We start from the raw sequence: 27,009 nt of genomic DNA, 5'->3' as shown, positions 1-27,009 counted from the left end.
CAAGGCCATTGTCTTGTAGCCACCTCACATTTACCCTGTCGGTGGCAGGACGCCAGGGCTGGGGGCCAGTCATTGCCACATAGAAACCCATGTCCTATGTGCTTTCGGTGTTTCTTATTTCTATCTAGCCTAAAGTTTGCTGCGGTTTAGAGCCAGTCCATGCCTTGACTGACAACAAGAACAGCTGGGTTCTGCCATCTATCTGAATAACTCCTTGGAGATGGGAAGGGACTATCTGGGGACTAGGAGGCTAATCAGGTGGCAGGAACACAAGAGCCAGAGGGTGTAGAATATTTGGTAGAGGAACTTCGAAAACAGGAAGGCCCCACCTGCCCGAACTCTGGGTGGGCTGTGGAGCCTTGAACGCAGGGGAGGAACGAAAACCACGGAAACCACATGAATGGAAAAGACGCCCCAGTGAGCCTCTGCTGCCGACTTAGAGTGGCTTCTGACTGGAAGGTCTGGCACAGTGTTTTGGCTAAGTGGAGGAAACGAAGGGAAGCAGATTTAGATTAGAATAAAAATTTATTTTGGTAAAGAATTATATATATTTTTTATTTGCAAAAGCTGAAAATACTCATATAAATTACCAGCCCAGAGCTTGGATTCCCACTGGATCGAGTGCATGAAACAAGGCTCTCTCACTTCTTCTTGCCAGGTTTAGGGGCCTTTTCTAGGCCTTGGATGTATTTTCGAGGAAGCTGATACTCATCTACGATGCAAAAAGCAGAAACTCCTCAGGGGGGCCTGACTTTGCTCTTGTGCTGCCCCCCCCTTCCCCTTCATCTCACGATGCCCTTCTTGGCCTGACCCCCACGGCCTCAGCTGGCACACCCGCCTCCTGGCCTGCTGGCGCCACCGGGCACTCATTCTGGCTGTCAGACCTCTGTCCAAACTATTTCTATCATGTGATCTCTTCTGTACCCAGCTCAAACTCAACTGCTATGCAGGCCTTCTGTCATGAACCATTTATGCTTACACGTGGGGGCCGAAGTGTGTATTTCAGCAAATTTCACACTCATAGCTACTTTGTAGGTGTACTTGAGACATCTATAATTTTCTCATGAGAAAGAATTGTGTGTCTGTGTTCAGTCATGTGTTTGTCTATTTTCCTCTGTATTTCTTCTCAGCACCTCAAATGGGGTGCTTTGCTTAAAGGGGCTCAACTCTAAAAGTTAACATCTGGGGACTGCCTTGGGCCATAAAACAAATTTGCTCATTGAGCATTTCCTACGTGCCAGACCCTGAGCATGAAAACTGCATGAAGATGAACAAGGCAAGGTCTCTGACTCAAGACACTCCGTGCGGCAGGGGGTTCAGACAGTAGAAAAAACCAGCCAAGCTGCAGACACTGAGTAGAAATATAAACACAACTGGGAAGTACTCCATTAGCAATTTTTTAAGTGCTAATTTCAAGAAACAAAAAATGGGATGTGCTCTGAGACAGGCTTCCCTGAGTTAGGCCAGTGAGTCACTCAGGTCACGCAGATGCTGGGAAGGCACAGTAGGTGAGGGGACAACAGAGATGAGAGCACTGGAGTGTGAGCCTGCCTGGCGCACTCAGAGACATCAAGGAGCCCAGCATGGCTGCGGCCCGGGAGGGGTGTGGGAGCTGCCAGGGAGCCCGAGCGGAAGATGGGGGTTAGACTGGGTGGGTCCTGTTTATGGAGCACACCAGTTAATTCTAAAGGCAGTGAAGAGGCATACAACTTTTTTAGAGGCGAGTGATGTGATCACGTTTGTTTTAGAGAGCTGACTCGGGCAGAGATGTGGAGGATGGCTTGAACTGAGAACACACCACAGGCAGGGTGACCCGGAGAGTGACTTTCTACAAGAACTTAGAACGTGCAGTCAGGCGGATCAAAGTTCAGGGCCCAGCTGCAGCTCTCAGTAACTGAGTGCCTCCGGGCACAGTACTGAGCCTCCCCGAGCTGTTTCCTCAGCTGCCCAGAAGGCAGAAACCATTCGGCAGCGCCATTAGGATTAAGAGAAATCATGCCTGTGAAAAGCCCAGCAAAGTGCCTTGTTCAGTTTGGATGCCCAACAAATGTTTTAAAAGAAGGGAAAACTAGGAAGAAAACTAATAGCGTGGTGGAGAGAGCACGGAATTTGGAGTCCAAAGGATCTGGTTCAAACATTAGCTCCACCTTTTACTGGCACATAAAAACTATATGGCCATATATATGTATTACAGTAACTAGAGCGAGTTGAGCTGCTGGGAAGATTTTTGCCCAGTTAGACCAGTGTCTGCTTCTTCAGAGGGGATGCTCACCTAGCAACAGCCGGCTGAGGTGGTGGATCTGGTTTCCCTGGACCTGCACCTGCAGCCTGTCCTTGGCCCCAGGGGCAGATGTGACAGTGGTACTAGCCTGGCATCGCTGCTGGAGGACGGCAGCCACCGAGCACGGGTCTAGACCATAGGCCTCCAAATTCCGGACCACCGTCACCTGGGGGACAGAAGACTGGCGGTGAGTGCAGACCACCACATGCCCCCACTTCTGCAGCCTCAGCGGCCTTCTCACCCCGTGGTCACCATCCCTGCAACACTGGTAACTTTTCAACCAAGTAATTTATTTTTGTGCTTCTAAATTGATTCTTTCTACTCCATCCAGTAAGCATGTTATATATTTAGTGGAGTAGATAACTCTCTATTCCACATATAACATACTTTTTTTTAAGTTTTTTTTTAATTACGGAGAATTTAAAACATAAATAAAGGCCGAATACTGTAAGAGCTCCATGTACCCATCACTGGTTTCAACAATTATCAACTCATGACCAACCTTGATTCATCTATATCTCTGTCCACCCCCCACTCCAGTATTACTTTAAAGCAAATTCTCCTTTACATGAGATCATTTCATCTACAAGTATTTCAGTATGTATCTCCAAACAATAAGGGCTCTTTTTAACATCATCACACCTAAAAATAAATGAACAATAATTCCTTAGTACCAAGTAACTCATCAGAAGTGACACATGAATTTTTCTATTATTATCAACTTCACAAACAACAAGTGACTTGAGATAAAAAGGAAAAACATTAGTACTTAAAAAAAGAAAAAATCACAGTTCTCTGCCTGTCTCTTTAAAACAAGTTCTCTCTCATTCATGACCAGAGATGGTAAAGTGTGTTACTATCAGTAGGTCTGGGGTGGCTGCTTGCAGTGAAGTCTATGAAAGTTTCAAATAACCTAGGCTTGTCAAGGGACTCCAGTGCCAGAGAATCTTAGACTCGGTAAGACATGAGAGGTCACATCTAATCAACATGAACCCCTGACATCACCTCCTAACAAATGGTCAGCTAATCTTTGCTTGTAGACCTCCAGAAAACAACTCTCTGTTTTAAAAAGCATCAATTTCAATTTTGGACAATTCTACTTGTTATTACTATAAAAAATAAGCCAATTATAATTAAGTAAATGTAGATATCTCTTGAGTTTAGAAAGTCCGCAGGAGGCCACTTTGTTTTTACAAAAGACCCGCCACAGTGCCTGTTTCGCTAGCCAAAAGAAATCCAAAGAGGATTCTGGCTTCATGAAAAAAGCTGAGAAGGGAAAACATCATGGCCGTGAGCCCTTACGTAGGTAGTGTGCCCCCAAGCAGGGAGAGGGGCCCCGCCAAGCTCTTTCCCTGGGAACCACCCTCAGCATCTCGCCATCAGGCTACTATAGCTTTGGACTGTATTTGTGAGCGTCTGTGCTTTCTTTGGATTTATTTTGTGCATCCGTTAGCAAGAGGTGTCCTAAGATTTAAGAAAAGCCCAAGAGAGGTGATGTTTGAGGTCTGAGAAAGCTCAAAACTTTCCCATATAAATTCATGGCGATCGCTTCTTCACTTTATACCATCTGGCTCATGAGAGCACATAATTACATAATCAAGAAATACTGGTTATTGCTAATGTTTCTTAAGGCTATTGTTGGTTCTCATGTATTGAATGTTTCTCTGCCAAGGGCTATTCTAAGTGTTTCACCCACGTATATTCCTTCATTTGATCCTTTGATCAAATCAATTGATTTCCTTCATTATCCTTATAAGACAGGTCCCATTTTTCACATAAGAAAACTCAGGCAAAAAGACATGAAGTAACTTGCTGAAAGTCAAGCAGTGAGGCAAAGGCCACATTTGAACCCAGGTCTCTAATCCCAAAGCCCATGCTCATAACTATTTACTACTAGAAAGTTCTTTATTTTGAACCCAAGTTTATCTTCTTGGGATTACCACTGTATAATCCTATTTCTGTTTGTTCAGGGGACACAGAATAAGTGTACTTCTTTTCCCAAAGGGAGCTTTTCATATACTTGGGGACAGATATAATTTGTTCCCTAAGACTCTGTGTTGCTGAGCTAAACATGCTCAGTTCCTTTAGCAATTCTTTATAAGCTGTTTTCACTGAGCAAGACCCAAGAGGTAACAGAATGAGTAAGAGCTGAAAGCCTGTAACATAGTCCTAAGAAAAAATAAAAATAAAATCTTGCTTACCTTTAGAACCAGGCCCTAGCATGTTCCCTAGCACAAAATGCTAGAGGCAGTGAGTGAGGGGATCAGCTTTACCTTTTGGATACATGCAAACGTGTCTGTTTCGTAAGTACCTTTGAGGTGTTCCAGGCCAATCTAAAAACCTCCAATCACATTAGAGAGACTAGAACTCAGGGGACATTAAATCACCATCTTCAAATGTGTCTCTTTTACAGTACCTTTTTGTTAGAAGCTCTCTGTGCTAGGGTGATGTCAATTGGCCAGACTTTGCCTTTCTTCACAATGGGCTCCTGTCCGGAAAAGGTCACTTGATAGGCAGGCTGCAATTTTTCCAGACATCTGAAATGGGAGTTAATGAGTTATGGACCGACAAAGCCAACAGAAACCATTTCCTCATTCCCCACTAGCAGCAGGCAGTTGGGTACAAGCCAGTCCTTGCAGGCTACACATCAGAATCTTGCATCTCACCTAGGAAGCTGTACCCAGAACAATTAAATCAGAAACTCTGACCAGGCATATATATTTTTTAAAACTCTCCAAAGGGTCACCAAAGTCAAGACCCACTGATTCGTGGAAGGGAACATTAGTGACCTGAGCCCCTGGACACTGCCTGCTTGACCTGGTCGCCTGAAAATCTGCCCAGCTGCCTGTGCAGTTTACTACTTGTCTCTAGACTCCACCTTACCCGGCCTAACAAACCTGCTGCTTTGCATTTCTGATGTGTTCTGCTAAGGCATCTTTCATAGACCATTTGTACCCCCAGAGAATGTCTACCTTTTATCTAGCCAGATTTTCTCTTGTTATCATATATGTTGGGATTTATGAACTTTTTCTATAAAGGGCTAGACAGTGTATAGTTTACAATTTTCGGGCCATATGGTCTCTGCTGCAATTACCCAGTTCTGCTCCTGTAGCACGAAAGCAGCCCAAAGACAATACATATATAAGTGGGTGTGACTGTGTCCTAATAAGATCATATTTACAAAAACAGCAGGCCAGATTTGGCCCATGGGCTTTGGTTGGATAACTCCTGATATAAATTATTTTCAATGTTTGTTCTGTGGGAAAGAAAGAGTGTAGGAAGCTTTCCTTTAAAGACCTGAAGACAATCCCCACTCCCCACCCTCCAGCTTCTCTTTGCTTCCAAATCTTTTTGAAGTTCTTACTTCTAATTAATGTTCTTCTTTTCTTTTTTCAAGTCCTCCTATATTGTGTGGGCTCAAATCATCCCAAAAGGCCCTCCAAATCAGAATTACCCAAACCCGTGTTTATGTAAACTGATATGACATGAATTACGGAAAGAATCAGACTAAGACAGTGACAATTCAAACTATCCAATGTGATAGATATTAAGGGAGGGGCTGCCAGTCCCCACTACCTGGTCAGGAGACTGTCCCATGGAAGCTTCACAACTGTGTGCTGTTCATTTTTCTCTAACATGCAGTCACATAGGATGGGGTCCAACTTCACAAGACTAAAGAGAGAGAAGAGGCAGTAAAAGAATTCAAGCCCCATCCCTTCTGACCCACCGGCCAGCTCAGGATTCATCTTTCATGTCCTTTGTGGTCATTCAGGATGATTAGAACCGACTGGGACCACAGTCCGTGAAGCAATGTACCCTACAGATGGGAGGTGTGAGGATGCCTTCCTAGAACAAGGGAGAAGCAGGTGGTGGAGGGGAAAGTGGGATAAACCCACAGACCATGATTCTTGGCTCGGTTCTGCTATTAAGTAACCATGATTAGACTGGGAATTCCCAACTTTTTGATCATGCAGATATCTCTTGAAAGTTAAAAAAAAATAATGCAAGTAGTTTTATCTTCTGTATCCACTTACTAAGAAAATAGAGAATACCAGAAATCTCTGGTGACTTCTGTACAGTTCTTTGACGTTTGCATTTTATTCCACATGATATCATCTATATTTGAAAATCAGTGCTGGATATTGGTGAGATACATTATGCCATCTACAGTAAACAGAGAGAGCAACCAGGGGCCTGTAACTCTAGGTGTCTGCTGCCCATGGTTCAGAAGCCACGGGTCCTGGTCATCTCTAGAAGGCTGTGATCCTCTGCACTTGCCTCCATGCCCCCACCCTCCACAGTGTTAAGGACTGTGGCTAAGGGTTAATCCTGAACACCACAGACTGCCCTTCCCCAGCCACTCACTTTTTGTTGTTTGCATCAACCAGATCATTTTTCTTGACATAGTCAATGATGATCTTTCGGACCTCACCACCCTCGAGAACGCTCCCCTTCCTAGGTGAGAAGTGGGGGACATTAGTTCATGCTGTGTGGGAGACAACTGCAAAGACCAAGACTCACGCCCTGTTCAGCAGGGTGCTTTCCTCAGCTTTTCGACCTCTCTTTTCTTCCCTTTGCCTGACTGAGGTGAGCAGGACCGTGTGAAGAAAGGTTAAAGGTAGAAAAGGGGGAGACCTACTCTCTCATTTAGTCCAGAGACACTTCCCAGGGTAGAGGCTTGAAGCTGGATCTGGGAAAAGGGAGAACAGGGCAGAGCAGGTTTGCCAGTCACAGAACACTACTCAGCTTGAGAGGAACTACAGGCCAGAACACCACGCAGGCAGAGAAGGGCTGCTCTCCAAAGACTCACTTGTGGCCAGACTCCTGGAAGAGCAGGGTCATGCTGGCTGGGACACAGTAGAGGGGTTTTATATCTGGAGGGTGATAGGGCTGTTCCCTGCTACCCTCCTGGACAGTCTGGGAGGTCGGGGAGGGCTCGGGTATGACGAAAGATGTGATCCTAAAACCCAGCAGAAGGAAAGAAAAAACACATTTTATACTAGTGTCCCAGCAATCTCCAGTCCGTGGCCCAGGGGCCCTGGGGCCAGCTGTGCTGCGGCGACCAGGCCCCCTGCACTCACCTCGGGTGTTTCCAGGCCACGGCCACAATGCTCTCCACCCCTTTGCTCAGCTCCTTCACCTGTATAATCTGCTCCTGCTGCATGCGCTGCAGGAACTTAGAGAGCTAAGGGAGAGAGGGCCGGTGGTCGGGGACTCCGACTCCACACACGAGTGCCTGCATGTGCCAGACACCCAGCTAGGCAGGGCCAGGCGAGGACCGGGACAGTCCCTGCCCTTGTCACCCTAGGAGCTGGGAGGCACCCCCACCCTGGGGACTGGGGGCTGCGAAGATGCTAGAGACTAACTGGGGAAGCCTCTCAGGACTCTGCTCAGATGCAAGGGGGTTGAAAGGAGGGAAGGGCTGGGGGCCTACCCAGCTGCCGCAGCCTGGGGCAGGGGTTGCTTTTCCCTCCTTACACCTGGAATCCAAAGCTTCAGCCTAGCCTGAGCCCTGTGACAGGGCAACCCCAGTGACACCGAGCCTGTCATTTGTGCCCTACCCAGCCCTGTGTGTGGGCATGCAGAGAAGGCGCCCGCTCACCTTTTTGTAGCTTGACTTCTTTATGTCCAGTTGTTGTCCTTCAGGGCTGGTGGCAGACGGAAAAGGCAAGTTAAGCTAACCAAGCAGCAGTGGTGGGACCTGCCTGACGCTCAGAGGAGGGCATTTTCCCTCCACCTTCCTCTTCCGTGTTCAGAGAAAGGCTTCTGTTCAGAACTCTCTGCCCAGGGGCAGCATCAGAGAGGTTACAGACGTTAGAAGACTAGATCACTGCTGCCTGAAGACCTTTCTGTGAAGGTGGATTGTCCTCTGTTATCCAGTTTGGTAGCCACCAGCCACATGTGGCCATTAAGCACTTGAAATGTGACTGATGTGACTGAGGAAATACATTTTATATTTTATTTCATTTTAATTAATTTAAGTAGCCACGTTGTGCCTAGTGGCTACTGTACTAGATAGAGCTTTAGATTCCTCTCAAATAAGACAACCTTCTGTGGCTTCAAACGTCTCACCTCAAGGCAAACCTTTCCAGCACCAAGCTCACCGGAGGCGGATCGGCAAACGACATACTACAGGCCGAACCTGGACACGCCCATCCATTCACCTACTGTCTGTGGTCGCCTTTGTGCCACAATGGCAGAGTTGCGTAGTTACAATCGAGGCTGCGTGGCCTGCAAAGCCTTAAGTATTTACTATGTGACTCTTTATAGAAAAAGCCTGCTACCCTAGCAGCTGCTAGTTTTGTGGGGCAAGTTCCTAATGAAAGCTATGATCAGTCTTTCTCCTCAGAACTTAGTTCTTCTCTCAATACAACAGCAATAGCAGTGGGATTCTAGAACCCATCCCAGATTAAGAACCTCTAACCTAAAAACTATTCCAGGATCCCTTTCCCACGTATTTGCAACCCAGCGACGTCAGGATCAATTCCCAAGTATCCTGCCACCCACACTCCAGGCCCCATACTTGCATAGGATGCCTTAAAGAAGCCAACATGTAAACAGAGAATCACATTAAAATCACATTTTTAAAAACAGCAAATTTCTCAAAAAGAAAGCAGCACAGTTAGGGTAAAAATCAACAAGCAAACCTCCTGACATGATATTTATTGGGTGTTTAGTTAATGTCTAGCAATTTAATCTTGACAGCGATCCGACAAGTGCTGGAAGTCAGGGCTCACATTCGCCTTGCTCCAACACCCTGAGGAGCATTTGAGCGCAGATGGCTCTGTCTTTAAGGTCCAGGGTCTGTCCACATAAAGCCCTCTCTGTCCTGGTAGCTTATGATGGGGGGTCAGGGGTTCACACCAATTCATCCTCCTGATACAACCTAACCTGGTCCTACTTTGCAGAAGTGTGAGGAGGGTGAACGTTTCAGAAGAAGCCTCCTGACACAGAGACTGCCCAGTTTGTGAGGGACATCCCAGGGTCACCACGGCAGAGGCAGTGCTCAGAGAATCTTGGGAATTTTACCCTTCATTTCCTTAACATCCAGTCACTGACTAAAACTTAAGTCTCTAAAACTCAAGGCCTAATGTGCTTGCCAGACCAACCCTCCACTCCACTCTTCCCCCAGCACGCCCCTCAGCCAATTCTGCCCTCAGCCCTGCCCTGTCCTACCACCTAGGAACAGGAGGGAGCCCAGGCCCTGGCCCCCAGCCCACACCACGCCTTCCGTACCAGCAGGAGAACACGTGGCTGCCGAGGAAAGTGCTGGTGAGTAAAGGGAGGTCGGCCTTCTTGACCCGGCTCTTCAAAGCATGCAAGAAGCACTGATGCAACAGCTCATCCATTTGCTCTGCAAGGAAAAAACCAGAACCATGTCCTTCCTAAGCGACACAGAGTGCCCGGTGCAAGACAGTAAACGCCCTGCCCAGTGCGCCCCCCTCCCCCACCAAGTCTCACCCCTCAGCTCTGGAGGGCCCCGGTCCCAGATAGCAAAGCTCCCAGAACCTCCTCGGCACTGAGCCCGAGGGAGGACTGACCCCAGAGAAGAGGTCCAGCCGCACAGTCCTCCCCGGCCAGGAGCAGCCAGAAGAAACCTGGGACACTGGAGGCAGTCCACATCCCGGGCAGACTGGCACCAGGAAGACCCCCAGGTGAGATGTCAAAGGGCAGGTCCACCACCCTGACCACAGATAAGGCCTTTGCCGTCCTCTCCCAGGGCTCTGGTGCTGCTCCCATCGGAAGCAGAGGGCTTCGGCCTCCGCAGCCCAGAGCAGACGGGCCCAGCGTCCCCCGAGAGCCATACCTTGAAGGGTCTTGCTGTCTGGGGGGTCTGGGGGGGTCGGGCTGCTGATGCTGGGGTCTTCTGAGACTTCTGACAGGGACGTCTGCTGAGCCGCCCGATTCTCCCCCTCCTCTCCCTCCAGGGTCAGGCGCCTCATGTCTCCCTGCAGGGCAGAGGCTGCCTGGACAGACTGCTTCTCTTCCCTGAGGCCTGGGGCACCCAGGGTCGGTGGAGCGACGCAAGGTGGAGAGGACTGGTCTCCAGATCGCCTGGAAAAAGTTTCTATCAGAAACATCTAGCAGCCCCGGTCAGGGGGTCAGCTGCGAGTCCAGAGAGAGCAAGAGCCGCAGGCAGGGGTGTCCGGGAGAGGGCTGAGAGCCTGGGCTGTCATCTCAACCAAAAAAGTCCCATGCCTCAGTTTCCTCATCTCTTAAATGGGGAGAGTAATCCTGGCCTCCTCCCTATCTCAAAGGAACAGTAATATTATTAACAGACATCTGGACTCAGGGAAAGGACAAAGAAAAGTAGTGGAGGAGCTCCCAAAAGTATTCCCTTCATGTGAGGTAAAAATAAGACCGTGTTGAATTAAGTAACAAAATGAAGATCACAAGTACATCTGCAGTACCCGTTTGGTGGCACACAGAGTGTCACTCAGAGTGTACGACACAACACGACCGCCTGGGCCGCTCAAGGACTGCAATGCAGCTGCGTCTGCATGACGTCGGGATGCGGCCCAGCCCGCAGAGCAGAGATCACGGGGCCGCGCGGGCCACCAGGCCGGAGCAAGACAGGAGCAGAAGCGGGGCCACAGGGCAGAGTTTGCACAGACGGGGAAGCGGGAAGCTCTGTCATGGCCGAGACGACGTAAATCAAACTAGTTTTAACTGACAGGTGCTGCAGGGCTTATTATTACTGTTGGCAGGGTGGTCAGTGTATGTGGAAGCCTTTCTGATCAGGTAAATACCACAGACATTTTTGGAAAGGGGCCGGGAGCGGGGCTCAGGGAGCTGCTGACAAAACAATTTGGACAATATGGCCTTGACCGCTCAGACTGACGGTCAGAAAACAAGGTGTGGAGGCCCAGCTGCCGGCATCCTCAGACCTCTGCTGAAGCACAGCCTGATGCGGTTGGATCGCTGGCAACGTGGGGCACTGGACAATAAGCTTGTGAAATGGGTAACTTCAAGATCGGGTGAAATAGTGAAGTAGTAAGGGTGAATCTATGCCAACAGGCACAACACGTGGCCGAAAGACCAGGTATATTGCCTTTGAGAAAATTGCTGTTTACTGCATTGGTAAAATGACAAGAAAATAAGCTTTCAGAAAGCACTGTTACAGTGAGAAAGAGTAACTTCCATAATAGGGAGGAAGTCTGAAATGTGAGACTTGAACAACATGAAAGTAACCAGGTTATCGCCCAGGTGCCTGAGGATGGACTGTGCTCTGACGTGGACTGGGAAGCGAGAACGTCTGAGCACTCATCTCAGGCCCAGCAGGTGCCTAACTGTGAGTGGCAGATAAGGCCAGGTCGGCCCAGTTATAGAAACGAGGCATGTCACTGTGCCGAGAGGCAGAGTAGACAATCCCTAAGGTCTAGGATTGTGCAGTTCACCTAGAAAATAATCAAAGCTCTGTGTAATTTCTTCTCCAAACAGGCAAAAAAAAAAAAAATTTCCTCCCATTTAGCAAGGAAATTAATGTCTTGAGTCAGCAACTTGCCTAAGGACCCAGCAGGGACCAAAACTCTCACTTCGGAAGCCAGGGCCTGTGCTCTCTCCACCCCCCAGGTCCCTGTAAAACAGAAGAAACTCCAAACCCACCACAAGTGGTCCTGGTGGGTGTGCAGCACAGAGAAGCCCCTTCCCTTTAGGCCTGACGTCAGCATCTGGGCTGTGGACATGGCAGCAACTCCAACGGCAACAGGGGCTCTGAGAGGGAGGAGGCCAGAGACAAGGGTCAGAGGTCGTCTGGGAGCACATCTCAAGACCAGCTTTCTAAGCACGCGCACTTAAAAGCACCACAGTCCAATTTGAAGGATCCGCTTGTATCACAAAACTGAACTCAGTCTGGTTATTGTTTTCCTCAGACTACCTATAAATATGACTTCTAAAAACCTCTTGGCTAAACATTTCCCTTCCGTATAGGTAACTCCTCTGCTGCCATTATTACTATTTGTTTTATTCCTATTATGAATTAAATGCAGGCAGGACTTGGAAGGATATTTAAAAGTTCCCTTTTTTTAATTTCAAAAATATAACATACCTACCCTACCTTAAAGGTATAGCTATCCTATATAGAACTTCAGAAAGGAGGCCATTCATTTGCCGTAAATCAGGCTGAGGGATGCACAGGGAAGAGAGGAGAGATAAGTAGTGGCACCGACTAGAGAGGGTCCTTTGGAGGTAGCTCTTTGTAACAGGGCTTGCTCTGTGTCTCTAAGAGCTGGGTGTGTCCTGAATATAAAAAATGACCACATTTATAGTAGCTACAAAACTTCCAAAGCCCGATAGGAAATCTCTGTCAGCCTGGTGTTACTCAAGTATCGCTCACACATTGCCTGTAGGATCAGTGATCCGCTGGATAGCAGTGGGGGAATGTACAGTCCTGCCAAGGTCGCCTGGGCCCAAGGGAGAAGACTCAGGGGCAGAGTTCCCAACATCTGACCTTAAAAAAACATTTGCTAACCTGGTGTCTCCACATGCTGTGCCCATGGGTCAACTCCTGCCACAGAAACTTACAGTCTACTTCTTTCCCATTCCGAAAAGTGGGGTCTTTTCTTCTACCCCTGGAAGGGTCAACGGCTCAAGAACTTCAGTCTTGAACATGGCTTGTATTTTTAGTAAACCCCCTCGTATCCTTATGCCCTGCCACAAACCACCCCCAAGCTTCATTCCATATACATTCTAAAGGCCAAACTGAGCAGGCCGAATACACATTTATGTCTGTTTTCTCCTATCTTAGATAAAGCATGGGGACAAAAATAATGACACCATTCTTTTCAACTGCACCTTCTACTACAGGAAAACAAGGAAGGAAAGAAACATTTCTAGGTGCCTGGTTCCAAAAGGTTCAAGAAAAATAGGAGAATATAAGCAGCAAAAAAAAAAAAAAGATCTTTAAGTGCTGACCCCTCCTATGCCTACAATCAATCTCTCTCTCTCTCTAGGAAGCAGTGAGTACAGTGATGAGATGTCATTTTTCGCTCTGGATGTGTTTTTGTCTGTTCAAGCATCTAGAATATGAATATGACCCATCATGCCCAGAACTGGTGAGAGTGTAGCAAAACAGGTTCCAAATACCCAGTAGGTGGGAGTGAAAACTGAGACAGCTTTTTTGTAGGGCAACAGAAAATGACCTTTAGCCTCACAGTTCTGCTCCTTTGTATTTACTCTAGAAAAATATTGGCACTGGTGGTCCCCAGAGGCATCAGTAAGCTACTATTTGTGATAGAGACAAACTGGAGGCAACCACAGTGTCCCCCAGGAGGGGACTTCTTCCATCACCACACAGCAAGTAAAAAGATGCACCGTGTCTGTGCTTGCAGACATGGAAAATGTCCATGCTATCTTAAATGAAAAACAATGTAGCTAAAGCATAGTCTGTTTTTTTTTTTTGTATTTTTGAACAAACACACCCAAATCATGCATTTCTCTACACACACGAATATGTGCATTGAAAAAAACTGGCAAGGATATACATCAAAATGATAATGGTTACTTCTAGGAGAAAAGGATTATGGGGTGAGGGGATTTTTGGCTTTTCAGAATTGTTCATATGATTACTTACTAATTTATTTTTTTTAAAAAGCAGAGTGGTGATGGCTGAACTCTGTAAAGACTAAAAATCACTCCACAGTACACTTGTAAATAGGTGAACTATTACACTTGTAAATAGTTTATAGTGTATAAACTGTATCTCAGTAAAGTTATTAAAAATAATTAAAAGACAAGGATGATAATATGGATGATGGGGGAAAAAGTGTCAAGGTCGTGAAAGACAAAGAAAGACCAAGAAAATGTCAGACAGGAAACTAAGACATGACAACTAAATGGGATATTCTAGATTGGATGCTTGAACAGACAAAAAGGCATCGGTGGACAAACTGGGGAAATATGAATAAGGTCTGTAATTCTGTTAATAGGATCATGCCAATGTTAATTCCTTAGTTTTGATAACTGTACTGTGGTTATGTAAGATGCTCTTATTACAGGAAGCTGGGTAAGATGTATATCAGAACTCCGTATTATCTTTGCAATTCTTCTGTAAATCTAAAATTATTTTTTTTAAAAAGTGTGTGAGGCAGTGGCAAAGACACTAATAACTTAGGTTGGTTGTGTGGACACCCCACAGGCTTGATGCCATGCTCCCAATGGCCCACTCTGCTTCTTCCAGAAGAACCGGTTTTCTTCTTTTAATACTACTTTATCCATATGCTTTGGAAGTTGTCACTACCCACCCCGCTCCCCAGTTTTACCTAAGCGCTTCCCCCAAAAGCACGGCTGACTGGCACAGTACCTGTTCCCCACCAAGGCAATGGCACAGAGGTCACCCTGCTGTACCTGAGGCAGACCAGCAGGGGGCACCACTACTCCCGGCAGCATCAAATCTGCAGCGAACAGAACAAGAGCATCACAACCAACCTTCCGCCTCCGTCCAGTTCCACATTTTACCTCCTCATTTATTCGTTCACTCAACAAACATTAAGTACCGGCTGTGTTATTTATAATGAGGGCAAAAAACAAAAACCTGAATATACCCCTTTTCCCTTTGTGGGGGTGACAGTTGTGTGGGTGTGAGTTGGTCAAACTGAAGCCCAAAGCTCAGGGTCCAGGTCCACGATCTATCTTATCCTAACTTCAGCTCAGCGATCTAAAGTCTAGCACATGGCAGTTCACAAAAGACTTTCACATCACTTATGTAATTTAAGCCTTACAACAGGTTCAGAGAGGCCTGGAGAGCTCATGGAAGCAGCCAAGTAAGAGATACAACACACTTGGGAGGGGTGGGGAGATTCCATTTTTCAACCAGCTAAATGCAGAAAATGAATGCGTTTATTAAAGGAGTCGGCCCTTACTGAGTAGGTGTCAGCCAATAGCCAGAATATAGGAAAATCCCCTTACCTGCTCCCCCCACCAGTTTTTCGAGCACCAGAGGCCATGTTGTGAACGTCGGTAGAAGATCAGGATAGGACCACAGGGTGTACACTGCCCAAAGAGAGACCCAGAAAATACTTACTGCCAAAAGGCCAATCACTAAGTTCACTTTACCTAGGACATAGAAAAGAAATTCAACTCAAAGCTAAAAATAAGGCTTAAGGCTCAACGAGGTTTCATTCTTGAAGAAGGCAGAGACTTAAGAACCTGGATGTCACTTTTGGAGGCACCTATTGTTCCACCTGGATGGCAACAGCAGAAAATGGCCACAGTGGATAAAACCGGGGACAGAGACCCAGTGAGGATTCCACTCATGACCCCAGCAGCAAATAACCTAAGAACAGGGCACCAGCCTGGAAGATACTTTAAAACTTTCCCATGCTTATTATTTTTATTCCCTTTATTTCCATGGTGATTAGCAGCAAAACCCTTAGATCAAAAAGACCCTGTGTTTGTACAGCAGCAAAGAGCAGTGGGGGTAGGAGTGGCCTAAGGAGACGGCATTGCACTGTTGCAGCCAAGCCCCAAGTGACAAAGTAGATGTCAGCAGCTATAGAAAAGAGAAAAGGACACTGAGTCCCTGAGATCTGTCACAGAGAAGGCAAAGAATTCGCAGAGCCTAAGAAAGAACCCCTGTGAGGTATCTCGGTTGAAGTACATCATGAACACAGCTAGGTATGTAATTTAGTTAATCCAGCTTTTTTCCTATTGCAGTATCTCGTCTGTATCTTAAAATCCTACTAGTGATCATTTTGAAAACATTTTTACATTCCCTGAAATCCCACCATTTCCAAGACCTCTGTGCCATCCTTAGTTAACCCACTAGTCTGTTCATCTCAGAACTTTCTGTGACAACCACTCTCTTTCTGTTAGCCCTTTTTTTCCTCCCTCCTACAGAAGTTTCTGGTCTTGAAAGTCCTAAACTAGGGACACTAGGTACAAAAAGATCCTCAGGGACGGTACTGGAAGATTCTGCACTTGTTTGTTTTAAGGAGAGGTTAATGGAAAAAATAAGGAGAAACAGATGTTAGGCAAGGACTATAGTAATGACCATCTCCATCCTATTGACATACCTGTCGGATATAGATTTTTCTCCAGTTCAAATAGGATGGGGTTACCACCACTCACGTACACGGTCACCACCTCCCCTCTGTGAGTATACAGCTTCACAACGTTGAGCTCTTCCTTTCCAGGCACTAGCTCAGAGATCTGATCCGTTCCAAGAGTGGGGAAAGCGGCTGTCACATCAGCACGGAGCTTTCTCCTGCAGGAAGCACACCTGTATGAATGCTGCCTGGACAGATTTCACTATAAATATTGAGGACTCAAAAGGACTTACTATAAAATTTTGAGAGCCAAAAAAAACTGATTTATGATGCCCTATTCTCACCAAAACATCCTATTCTCTTTCTCATCCAGTGTCTCACCTATTTTCACTTGTCCCTGGGGCGCATCTTTCCATTTTTACAAAGGAAGAGGACAACGGAGAACCCAGTGAGCAGTCCAAGTAAGCCTGCCATTGGAAACTCAGCCCTGCTTCCTGACTGCAAGCCTAGCCCTGGAACCCATTCCTTTCTCATATATGCGTGTCAAATCTGTCATTTTAGGATTAAATAGCTACACCAGGGCACCAACAATGACAGCTATAGAACACTGGGTCTAAAATTCACAACCCTCGGTAACTACGTTTGCAACACCGAAGTTACGCTCTCCTTACCACATGCGCCTTATCCTCTCCCGCATCTCTCTCGTCTCTCCTGCCAGGAGTAATCACTAGACACTTTTTCTCGTATATTTGCAGTTCTCAGTGCCTCATCTGGTCTCTCCCAAGGGACCGTAAGTTCTTTGGCGGGCAGAGACCCTGTATTCCTTCATTTTTGCATCCTCCACAACACCTTACATCGACTGCAGTCAATAAGTGCTGGTTGAATCACGTTCCTTTAAACTCACGATGAACACCCAAAAGACAGCCGGGGAGATAAATCAGGCCTCCTCCCCATCTTTGTCCTCAAAATGTGTCATACCCATCCTTGCCCCCTCGGGTCCTTCCTTTCCCGGCTGTACCCATCGGTCTCCACCCCGGGTCGGCTGACCGAGTCCAGGGAGGGCTGGGGGCCAGCCGGGCTTGAGAGACGTGTGGGTGCCCTGGGGGGGCGGAGCAGGGCCCTCTCGCCCTCACCTGTCCGACCCTTTGATGGCCGTGTTGGACTTGACCCGAAAGGCCTTCGCAAACATGTCTGCTGGAGTGGACGCACAGAAGCCAGGAGCTCTCAGCACCGGGAGAGCGTGGCGGCTCCACAACCCACAGCCCTGGGGGCAGCCATGCTGGGGCCCGGCTGGGAAAAGAGCCCGGCTGGAAACTCGGGCTGCGCAGCTTCGCGGCTGTTGGGGCGCCAGAGACCGCGGCCGCCCCTAGTGGCAAGATGCGGAACTGAAGGTGGCGGGCGGGGCCCGGGGAAGGCGGGGCGGGCTCCTGCGCGTCGGGGGGACGCCCCACCCCTGTGGCCGGGGACCGCCTCTGTCCGGCTCTGCGCCTGCGCGAGCGCCTCCAGCCTTCAAGGCTTGGTTACCCCGTGGCTCCCCCAGCGGTTTTGTTCGCTTCCACTCCAGCCGCGTTGGCGTGTGGAGGAGAAGCAGTGCCAGCTCCCATTACATTCAATTTAGTTCAACACCACAAAATTTATTGAATTCTAGCGTTTAATTAAGCTTGCAGGCCTCTTGAATGCTTTTCTTATGGGCTTTTGTTTATTAAGATCTTTACATGTTATTGCACGCCAGGGGCCGCAGCTAGGATTTTCTCCAAGATTTTCTCCTCCCTGTTTTTTAATTTGCGTGGGGATGATAATAACAATAACAGGGAATCAATCCACTCTTGTCCCAGGTTTGCTCTCCATGTTACAAGGAAAAAGCCACAAATGGTCTTCAAATCTATGGTTTCAAAACATTTTGAGCATTTTTTATGTACCTTTTCATTCAGGCGTAATTGGGGTGGGAGGGGTTGTGTCCAAAGTAATTAAATATATTGCTTATTTTAGAAAATCTTTGAGATAGATTTTTAGGGTCAAATTATGGTTTGGCTTTTACCTTGTGGTGTGATCGTGGCCCAACAGCTTATCCTTTCTGAAATTTTTGCATTCTTTGAAGATGTGGGTGTAATACCTACTTCATAGAGCTTCCATGAGAAAATACTGATATAGTGTATGTAATATGTTGCACAGTGCTTATCCAGTTTTTGATAGATAGTAGATATTAATCCAACAACAACAACAAAAAAAGAAAAGTCCCAGACAGGGTTGAGGAATCGGTTTTACCTGAGAGGGACTGCCTGACTCCTACTAAATTAAGTTTTACATATGAAAACTTCAGAGCAGAGTGTCCTTCTTACCAAGAAAATAATCCTACATGGTAAACGCAATGACACAGTTACACAAAGGAGAATTCCACATTGGCTGTCCAAGGATAGGCCTTCACAGTGACTGACCACCACTACCATTCTTAGAAGGGCCTCTAATGTGACCTAGAGACCAGCCCCAACTCGGGCTCCTCCTACACTTCTGACCCACCAGGCCTTTCCTCTGAAACCGCCCAACCACAGGCCAAAGTCAGAGGAGCTCAAAGGAGGACATTGCCACAGAGCCCTGTCCCTCTGGGCCCCTGCCCAGCCACACATGGGGGTGTGACGCCTGACTCTGCGCTGTTGACCAGGCCTGTTGCAGCATAGCTTGCCAGGCAGCCTCTGTCCAGGGAGCTGAGGAAAGTTACTCCAGGGAATTCTAGACATCTCAAGCTAGGGAAATTATTATGCACCATGCATCCTGGATAAGAAGGCATAGATTATCAGCCTAAAAATGAATTCATGGTTGACAACCAGGAGCCAAGAACCAAGGGGATTCTGTACCATGGCATCCTGCCTCCCTACTGGCAAAGCAAGCTCTCCGTTTCCCCAGGTGGACACCATCCCACCTTATCTGCCTGTATCATGAACCTGCCAGTGGCCCTGTTGTGGGAAAGCAGCTGTCTTCCTGGTCCTGTTGCCAGGCAAGCTGGCTGAACCCTGGGCCCTGCAAGCCCAGATTCTTAGCCTTCCATTTGCAGCTCCAGTGCAGCCCCACTAGGCTCTCAGTCTGTAGAATACACACCCAGGCTATCTTTTATTTAAAAAGAAAAGAAAAGAAAAAAGGGCAGGAATAAGAGTCCAGAGGGTAAATCCCCACCCACAAATTCTCAAGTCTTCCATCTGAGGCCCCAGTCATCAGGGAGCAGAGGTTAGCCACCCCACTATGCCCTGTCTGAATTCCTAATCCACAGAAACCATGAGATAGTAAATAATTATTGTTGTCTTAAGCTATTAAGCTTGAGAATGATTCATTATGCAGCAATGAATAACTAATACAGGAACCCAACATTTCTCACTCCCAGTGCACCCTGCAATAGCCACTTAGTCCATGTCACTGTGATGGAATCCACAGATATGTGTAGTCCAGCTGTTCTCCCAGGAAATCATCCTCCACTGGCTCTTTTGCTTCTGATGTGAAAATGGAAAATTTTAAAGCATAAGGTGTTTGACTAATGCAAAGTTGGAGGGGGATGGGAAAGCGAGCTCTAATCATTAACTCTTCACTATGAAATCTGCAGCTTTTTATGAATGGGATGGCCTCACTGAACTCACAATATAAAAAGGGGACACAGGAGGTGAAGATATGCACATGAGGGGATCTTGAAATCAAAACCCCAAGTCAGGTTTGAAGAAGGCAGAGCTCTGCTATGCCCAGCTCAGCACTGCCATCTCCTGACATTGCCCTGTACCCTGACCAGAACATCCCGGTCATGCTCAGTCCACTCTGTCAGATGGCCCTGGGCTACAGGGGTCACTCCAGGTTTATGGAGCTCCTGGTATAGCCCAACCACCTGAAGGGCCTCAGGGTAGGGAGAGCCCACCCCCAAAAAATCTTTTCCCGGCATTTTAGAAAGAAGACCACAGGCCCAAAATGGAGTCACTGATGCTAGGCCAAGTCACCAAACTGGGCTTCATGCCTGACCCAACTGCAGTTTCGACCTCCCCCAGAGATGTAGTCTTAAACCAGGTCACTCAGGAATTTTCTGGTCAATGAAGTAATCTGTCTCCAACCCCCAAAGGAAGATGAGGTAATCTACCTAATCAGACCCTCTGCTCTTCCCCTAAGGGAAGGTGACCTTGCCTGAAACAACTCTTTCTTTTCTTTCGCTAATTGTTCTGCCCATTTCTGCCCATAAATCGTTCCATTTTGTAAAGCTCAGAACATCTCTCTTTTTGTTGGCTGGGATGTAGCCTGATTCATGAATCATTTAATACAGTCAATTAGACCTTCAAATTTACCTAGTTGAATTTTTTTTTAAATAGATTTGGTGGCAATGACGGGCTCTGACATGAACTTCCTATGGCATTTGGTAACCACAAGAAACACAGGGCTGGCACCCCATGAGCCCTTTGAGTTCACTGTCTTTCTCGCCACCTCCGAAAGCCATGGGTAAGTCCTCTCTCAGTTCTGAGCTCCACTCTCTTTGTGTTGAGGATCTGATCTAATTGGATTTCCTTTGCAGGGCAGGGTAGCTTGAGTTGGCAGACAGTAACGCCCAGAGCCCAGTTGGGCTGGCAAACAGTTCTGCCTGGAGCCTTACTGGGCTGGCAGACAGTTCTACCCTGAACTAAGCCCCTCGTCTTTCACACTACAAGTCCTCAGGTGGAAACCCCAGATCTTAGATCTCTCTCTGGATTCCACTTTGGGAGCTTCTGATGGTTTAGCTGCAATTCCCCATTTGTTTGGAATCCTTCCTTAGATTCCACACTGGGAACTGTTGGTAGCAGCTGCACTTCTCTGGTTTGAAATCAGCCCACATTCCCCACTCCTTGGGATTTGCTTGTTCAATCCCTTCCCCATTCCAAGGTTCCACAGAGATTGGTGGTGGTACCAACCTGAGTTGGACTGGGTCCAATTTAAAGACCAGACTGGGTTGAGATCGGGCTGTGTGGGTAAAATTGCAGTATTTCCAGAATCTCTCATCTGGCCTTAGTGCGTCTCCATATCAATAGGTGATTACAAGGGTTGGGGGAGCGAGGGTATAACTGGACTGGAGAAGTTTGGTGGGGTCCCTCTTTGCAGCCTGTGGTGAGAGACACGGGTGAGCAGAAGTAGACGACTGCTTGTAAGCAATAAAGGGATTTCTCTCACTTTATTTCTCCCTTTGACTGATTTCAGTTTCAAAGGTAATTTGCCCCAGGCTGGGAGAAAGATCTACCCCCCACACTCCCAGTTACAGACTGGATCTGATTTGAGCTAGACTGGGTCCAGTGCAAAGTCTCAGGTGAATAAAATTTTATTTTAAATGAAGGCCAGTTGCTAATGGAAAACCCAAAAGTCTAAAAAAAAAAAAAAAAGCCACAAACATTGGTGGGCACAATTTGAGCACTTGAAGGCTGTTAGAGAGCTCACCACCTCAAGAAGAATTCTGTGGTAGGATAAGTTGGTCCAGAACAGGTTAGATTAACACTATGTCACATACCATCCTGAGAAGAAGTCCATGCAATGAGGTACACTGTAAAACACCCCACGGTCCCATCCCTGTGGCATAGGTATTGGTTTGGCTCTGAGAAACCCAAAGGTCTAGCTAAAAGTAATAACTAAAAAGTAAAAAGTCATAGCTAGAAGTAATGGCATCCTTTAAATCCAGAGTTGAGTGCACCAATTTCTGGCACACCTGCTTGTTTTTATGTCTAAGAACTATGATTTTGGAAGCTGCAGGTATCCAACAAGATGGAAAAATTTTACTAAAAGCAACCTGGAATTACAATAGCCATTATGGGTAATATTCCAATTAGATAAGGTCACTTACGAAGTGCACCTGAAAGCAAGTGTTCCAAAATGAAACAGAATGGGGTACCTATTTTAACTGGCATGCTGAAGCCTCCAAAAGGTTTAAAAATACCAAGATAGTTTCACTGAAAGGTTCATTGCAAAAGACAAATGAAAAATTAAAGAGCTAAAACTACCTAAAACAAGACTGATATGACTCTTACTCCTCTCACCTGTATGCCTTTTTTGCGTACTCATCCTTGTAATCATTGGTCTGAATTGTCTTTCCATTCTGAAGAGACTCTCAAGCATCCAAAATAAAGATCACCTGAAGCTACAGGCAATCCTCTTCAGACGTCTTTCATTCCTTGGTCAAAGACTGACCTAAAGGCCATAGTTAAAGAATGTCTTAAATTCAGGGAAGATCCTCAAAAGTTTCAGTTAATAGATTACTTCCTAAGGCAAGTCAAGAGAGGGAAATAAAATTTCACCTTGTCCCTAACTTTCCAAATCCAGACCAAATTGGTTGTTAGTCTTGTCTCTCTGGGAATAGCTATTTCCTTCTTGTTTGTCTCATTTTACATCCCAAGAACTTGGCTTGGTTTCTGCTTCTCAGGGACATGCAGGTTGTCAGTTACTTCTCTGGCTAGCTGTGGAAGTGACTCTAGATCTTGTGAAGATATCTTTTGCACTTTTTGAGGATGCCTCTTGAATCCTTTGGGTTGTTTGAAACTGTGAGAAATATTTACTGTTTGTCCTGGCTGAAACCTACAAAACATTTGAAAGTATTTAATAACTTTATGATAAAAAATTCATCCAAATTGGAAGCTGATATTCAGAGCCTGATAAGAATTTTTGTAGACCTTCTCCCCTAAGCTAAATGCACCCAGAGGTGGATGGGTGTGTCAGTCTTTGATGCCATTTAGGTAACAACCCAGTTCTTTGAGGAATTAAAAATATCTGTCCTTATTGGCAGCACCCAGGACTTAGACACTGGGTTTATAATTTGCTCCAACCATTAACCTTTGTTTTTCTTTTGTTTCCATAGAAATGTCTTTTTAATACTTGATTACTTGAATCATAAGTAGGTCTAACTCTGGGAACATGCTTGCATCATCACTCAACTGAATGGACCTAGACTGACTGACTCCATGAGATGGAACGTTTATCAACTCAATTTTTAATGTGAACCTTCCGTGGAAGTTTCAGGGGAGGGAACCGTAGGGACCAAGGGCAGGCTGCCCTAAGATGTGCCATTGTGACATGCAGATTATTTCAGAATTGAGAAGAATTGAGGTCCAAAAGACTCAAAAAGAAACTTTGAGACCTCCCAACCCCCAACTGCATAAAAAGAGTTTAGGTAGAAGACCTGCTCCAGGAAGAGAGCTGTCACCATGGATGGCTAGATTATAAAGTGAACTGGGTGTGTTAGACAGGGAGGAATATGGCTAAGTCTGTTAAAATACCTCTGTGCCCCCCACATTGTTTCTGCATGGCCCATCAAACATTTGCTTATCAAACATTTACTCCTTTCATATTCCCTTGATAGCTTCTCTTTTCCTTTGAAGTCTCACACCCTTACCCCCTTCTCCTTGATTTCAGGATGACATATATACCTCATTCTCCCTGTATGTTCATAAATAAACTTTGTTTTTTCTCCTATTAAGAAATAAATTAAAAAAAGAAAAAATAAATAAAAACACCTGTCCTTGTTTTACAACTATAATCTTTATAGGACCAAAGGTATGGCTCCAGAAACAATTCAAAGTCCATCAGTTCTTTTTATCACTCTCCAAACCTGTCCTATTTATTTCAATAAAAAGCTTGCATTTTCTTCCCCCTGGGACCTTGACGTGTAAATGTTCTACGTGGTCTTCTCCAGAAACTCTTATTTAGGCAGTCTCTTTAAAATGAGAATTTTAGGGAGGTAATTCATATCAGAAGAAAGAAGAAAAGACAGAAAAGTTGTTTGGAACTTGACTTGTCAAGGACAAATACAAATCTTAAGAGTGTTCTCTACAAATATCAGAAAAAGTTTTAGTCATCTGAGCAGGTACCTTAATCTATCCGTCTACCAGAAAAACAACTTACCTCCAACTTCTTTTATAACTAGTTAATTTTGTATTAATGTATCTAATTAATGGCAATAATTTTAAAAATGAAAGCTATAATAGGTGTCTGTTTGCATAGGTCTGTATTTCATGTGTATATATGTTGTTAATGTGTGGTATTTTCTGACTCTGGATGGTATTGACAAAATTAATTTGTAAAAGAGAAAGCTTTATTTAATAAGCTTAAAGAAAATTAAGCACTTATATAAATTAAATTCTCAGAAATATAATAGAAACTTAATCCAAATGAATTTCAGATTCCCATGATCTGGAAAAATATTGAGTACTAAAGCTAGTTTAAGTTTGTTGGTTTAATTAAAACAGGCATGTCTTTAGAGTTATCATCATTAAATAAATGAACTTTTCAGTAATACTTATATCTACTTAAACAGTTTCCTCAAATCTTTGGGGCAACTTAAACTTTAGAGTTCTGCTATGTAATATTAGATGATGGATAGTCATTAAATACCTAGATCATTTCCAAATAAGATAAAATACTGAAATATTAATTACTGAACATAGTCTCCCTGATATTGGCTTATTACAAAGAAACTAAAAAATACTTGGATGTGTTAGTACTACATCAGAAAATTGAAAAAGACATGTTTTTAGAAATTATGAAATATATACTTATAAATTTGTAAATCTAAAGAATGCTGGTTTAACAGTTCATAATTGCTTATTTCTAAGTTTTCACTAGAAATTAAGGTTTCTAGGGTTAAGAATTCAAATTGCTATATGTAATTAAATCTATTAGAAATATTATAAAGGAAACGTCTTTGTATGTACAGTAATTAAAATGTGTATTTTCCTTGAAGGTATAAAGAATAGAAATGCATTTTTGAGGGAAAACAAAGTTGTAGAAAGTTTGTGAAAAAGGAATCTTTGGAAAGGAATTTTATGTGTGGTCAAGAATAAGATTTGAATGAATACATTTTAATGGTAAAAGTCATTGTGCAAACCTCGAATTTGGTTTTCTCTCTGTTAAAAGGACAAAGTGTTCTTGGACTACTGGTCTGCTCTTGATAAGAAATTTAAAAGGTTTTTTATCTTTTAGGTAATCTGTTCAGAAAACAAAGATTCTTAATTTTGCCCAAATAATTTTCTGCATTGTCTTTATCAGGTCTTTCATTACTTAAGAAAGCTGAACTCTTTCTATCAAGAAAAACTAAGGCCAAAAGTTGTTCTTGACGACAGGATAGCCCTTGATTATGTTTTAGCTGAGCAAGGAGGTGTCTGTGCTGTGGCCAACATCACCTGCTATACTTGACCTAACACTTTTGTGGAAGTTGAAACAGTTATGTAAGATCCCTGAGCAAGCCACTTGGCTTAAACAGGTGACTCCTTCCTTGGCATCCTCCTGTGATTGGCTTGGGTCTCGGGGACCAAGACATTGGGAATTATCCTGCTTATAGTTATAATCATTTCCCTAATGTGTTGTATTTTCTCAAAAGCTTTCAATGCACATTCATAGCCACTAATCATCAAGCAAATAATCTCCCTAAAAATGAAAAATAAAAAAAGGAACCAAATGAATGACTAATTTATAGAAAGTGAACCTGAAGCTGTGACCTGTGAGTGTCACAGGGCTTAAACCAAAATCTCATGACCTGTGGACACCACACAAAAGGATCAGCAAAATCTATGAGAACTTCAGAGGAGTACCTGAGAGTGGCTCTAATGCTTCAAAATTTGATTACATGTCTCAGGGAAGCTGAGAGTCTGATCAAAACAGGAAATTGTTAAAAAGAAACCACAGGCCCAAAATAGAGTCACTGATTCTAGGCCAAGTCGCCAGACCAGGCTTAGTATATAACTTAACTGCAGTTTCAACCTACTCCAGAAATGTAGACTTAACCTGTGGGTCATGAATTTTCTGCTTATTGAAATAATCTGTCAAATGAGCCCCGGCTATCACCAGAGGGAGATGAAAGTCCCAAACCCACCTGAAAAGACTCCATATACTTCCCTCTAAAATAATGTGACCTTGCCTGAAACTCTTTAGTTTCTTTTCCTAATTGTCCCACCCGGTTTTTGCCTATAAAATCCCTCCATTCTGCAGAGTTCCTTGGAGCATCTCTCTAGTTGCTAGATGGGAAACAGCCCGATTCATGAATAGCTAAATGAATCCAATTAGGTCTTCAAATATACTCCGTTGAATATGCGTCTTTACGAGGTGGCAGGTACAAACTGATGGTGGTCAGTCCCCATTACGACTGGCTGCCTGACGGGGTCATGTGATTCTGCTGCAGTCAAGGGTCCCCTTCCCAGATGTCTCTTACTGGGGAATCCCCCAGCCAGTCCACCACTTGCCCAGTTCCAGACCTGACAAGGCAGCCAGGATTCCTCCAACTCTGCCTTCAGGGAGAATATGTGCATTTTTGTGTGTCCGTGTTTGCAATCAGGCTTATGCCAGGTACTTCCAATAACCTATTATCAAAGTATAAATGTAGACAAAATGGAGTTGACATTGACCACCAGAGTAAACTAAAGTGGAGTTGGGGGCCATTAAGGAAATAGCATCTATGCCAGGCCTCTTTTCTGAAACTGTTCTCAGAACATCAAACCATAAGCATCCTAGACAAATATCTGTTGCCTGAAACAAGTGGACTTTTTGTCTAGTGAATAGCTTAAGCAACCAATTGTGTACAGCTAAATGTAGGTCACAGTAGGTTTTAGCCAATTGCAATTCTTTCCAAACAACCCATATAAGCCCTCTTGGAGTTCCCCTTTTCGCTTTACAAACTCTAAGCCCTTTGCCCTCTTTGGATTTGGTTTCCAACTAAATCTGTGTTTCTGTGTATATTTGGGTTTCCTCCTGAATCCATCATCCCAGATTATAATCCTT

General features: G+C 45.2%; 1 protein-coding gene and 1 long non-coding RNA gene across 8 annotated transcripts; one reads left to right on the top strand and one right to left on the bottom strand.

The window, feature by feature from the left end:
* Positions 1–506: 506 nt before the first annotated feature.
* Positions 507–17,616, bottom strand: EIF2D (eukaryotic translation initiation factor 2D). Of its 7 annotated transcripts, none has more exons than XM_036909794.2 (15): positions 17,400–17,616; positions 16,294–16,484; positions 15,188–15,334; positions 14,627–14,673; positions 11,888–11,995; positions 10,089–10,230; positions 9,518–9,635; positions 7,884–7,929; positions 7,363–7,466; positions 7,092–7,241; positions 6,647–6,736; positions 5,858–5,953; positions 4,698–4,818; positions 2,273–2,447; positions 507–712 (listed from the first exon to the last, which is right to left on the bottom strand). In XM_036909794.2, exons 1-15 carry the CDS (start codon positions 17,453–17,455, stop codon positions 642–644), a joined length of 1,662 nt encoding a protein of 553 aa, XP_036765689.2. In that variant the 5' UTR covers positions 17,456–17,616; the 3' UTR covers positions 507–641. The 7 variants fall into 7 exon arrangements, with proteins under 7 accessions (XP_036765689.2, XP_036765684.2, XP_036765686.2 ...); XM_036909789.2 differs by having other exon boundaries at positions 10,089–10,336; positions 14,583–14,673; positions 17,400–17,614; XM_036909791.2 differs by having other exon boundaries at positions 10,089–10,336; positions 14,583–14,673; positions 15,188–15,271; positions 17,400–17,612.
* Positions 16,512–26,488, top strand: LOC130684971 (uncharacterized). The gene is made up of 3 exons (XR_008999431.1): positions 16,512–16,727; positions 20,601–20,727; positions 23,099–26,488. It is a non-coding gene; the product is annotated as an uncharacterized LOC130684971 (long non-coding RNA).
* The last annotated feature ends 521 nt before the right edge of the window (positions 26,489–27,009 follow it).

Source organism: Manis pentadactyla, chromosome 9, assembly GCF_030020395.1.
Source record: "Manis pentadactyla isolate mManPen7 chromosome 9, mManPen7.hap1, whole genome shotgun sequence".
Classification (NCBI taxonomy): Eukaryota; Metazoa; Chordata; class Mammalia; order Pholidota; family Manidae; genus Manis; species Manis pentadactyla.
This window is presented reverse-complemented; position numbering and strand designations above follow the sequence as displayed.

Bases quoted from the DNA above. Each gene is read 5' to 3' on its own strand.
- EIF2D (XM_036909789.2), bottom strand. From the start codon at position 17,455: ATGTTTGCGAAGGCCTTTCGGGTCAAGTCCAACACGGCCATCAAAGGG. The intron at 14,674-15,187 runs GTAAGGGGATTT...TGTTCGCTGCAG, and splicing joins AAAACTGGTGGGGGGAGCAG to ATTTGATGCTGCCGGGAGTA. The intron at 5,954-6,646 runs GTGAGTGGCTGG...CTCTCTCTTTAG, and splicing joins GTTGATGCAAACAACAAAAA to TCTTGTGAAGTTGGACCCCA.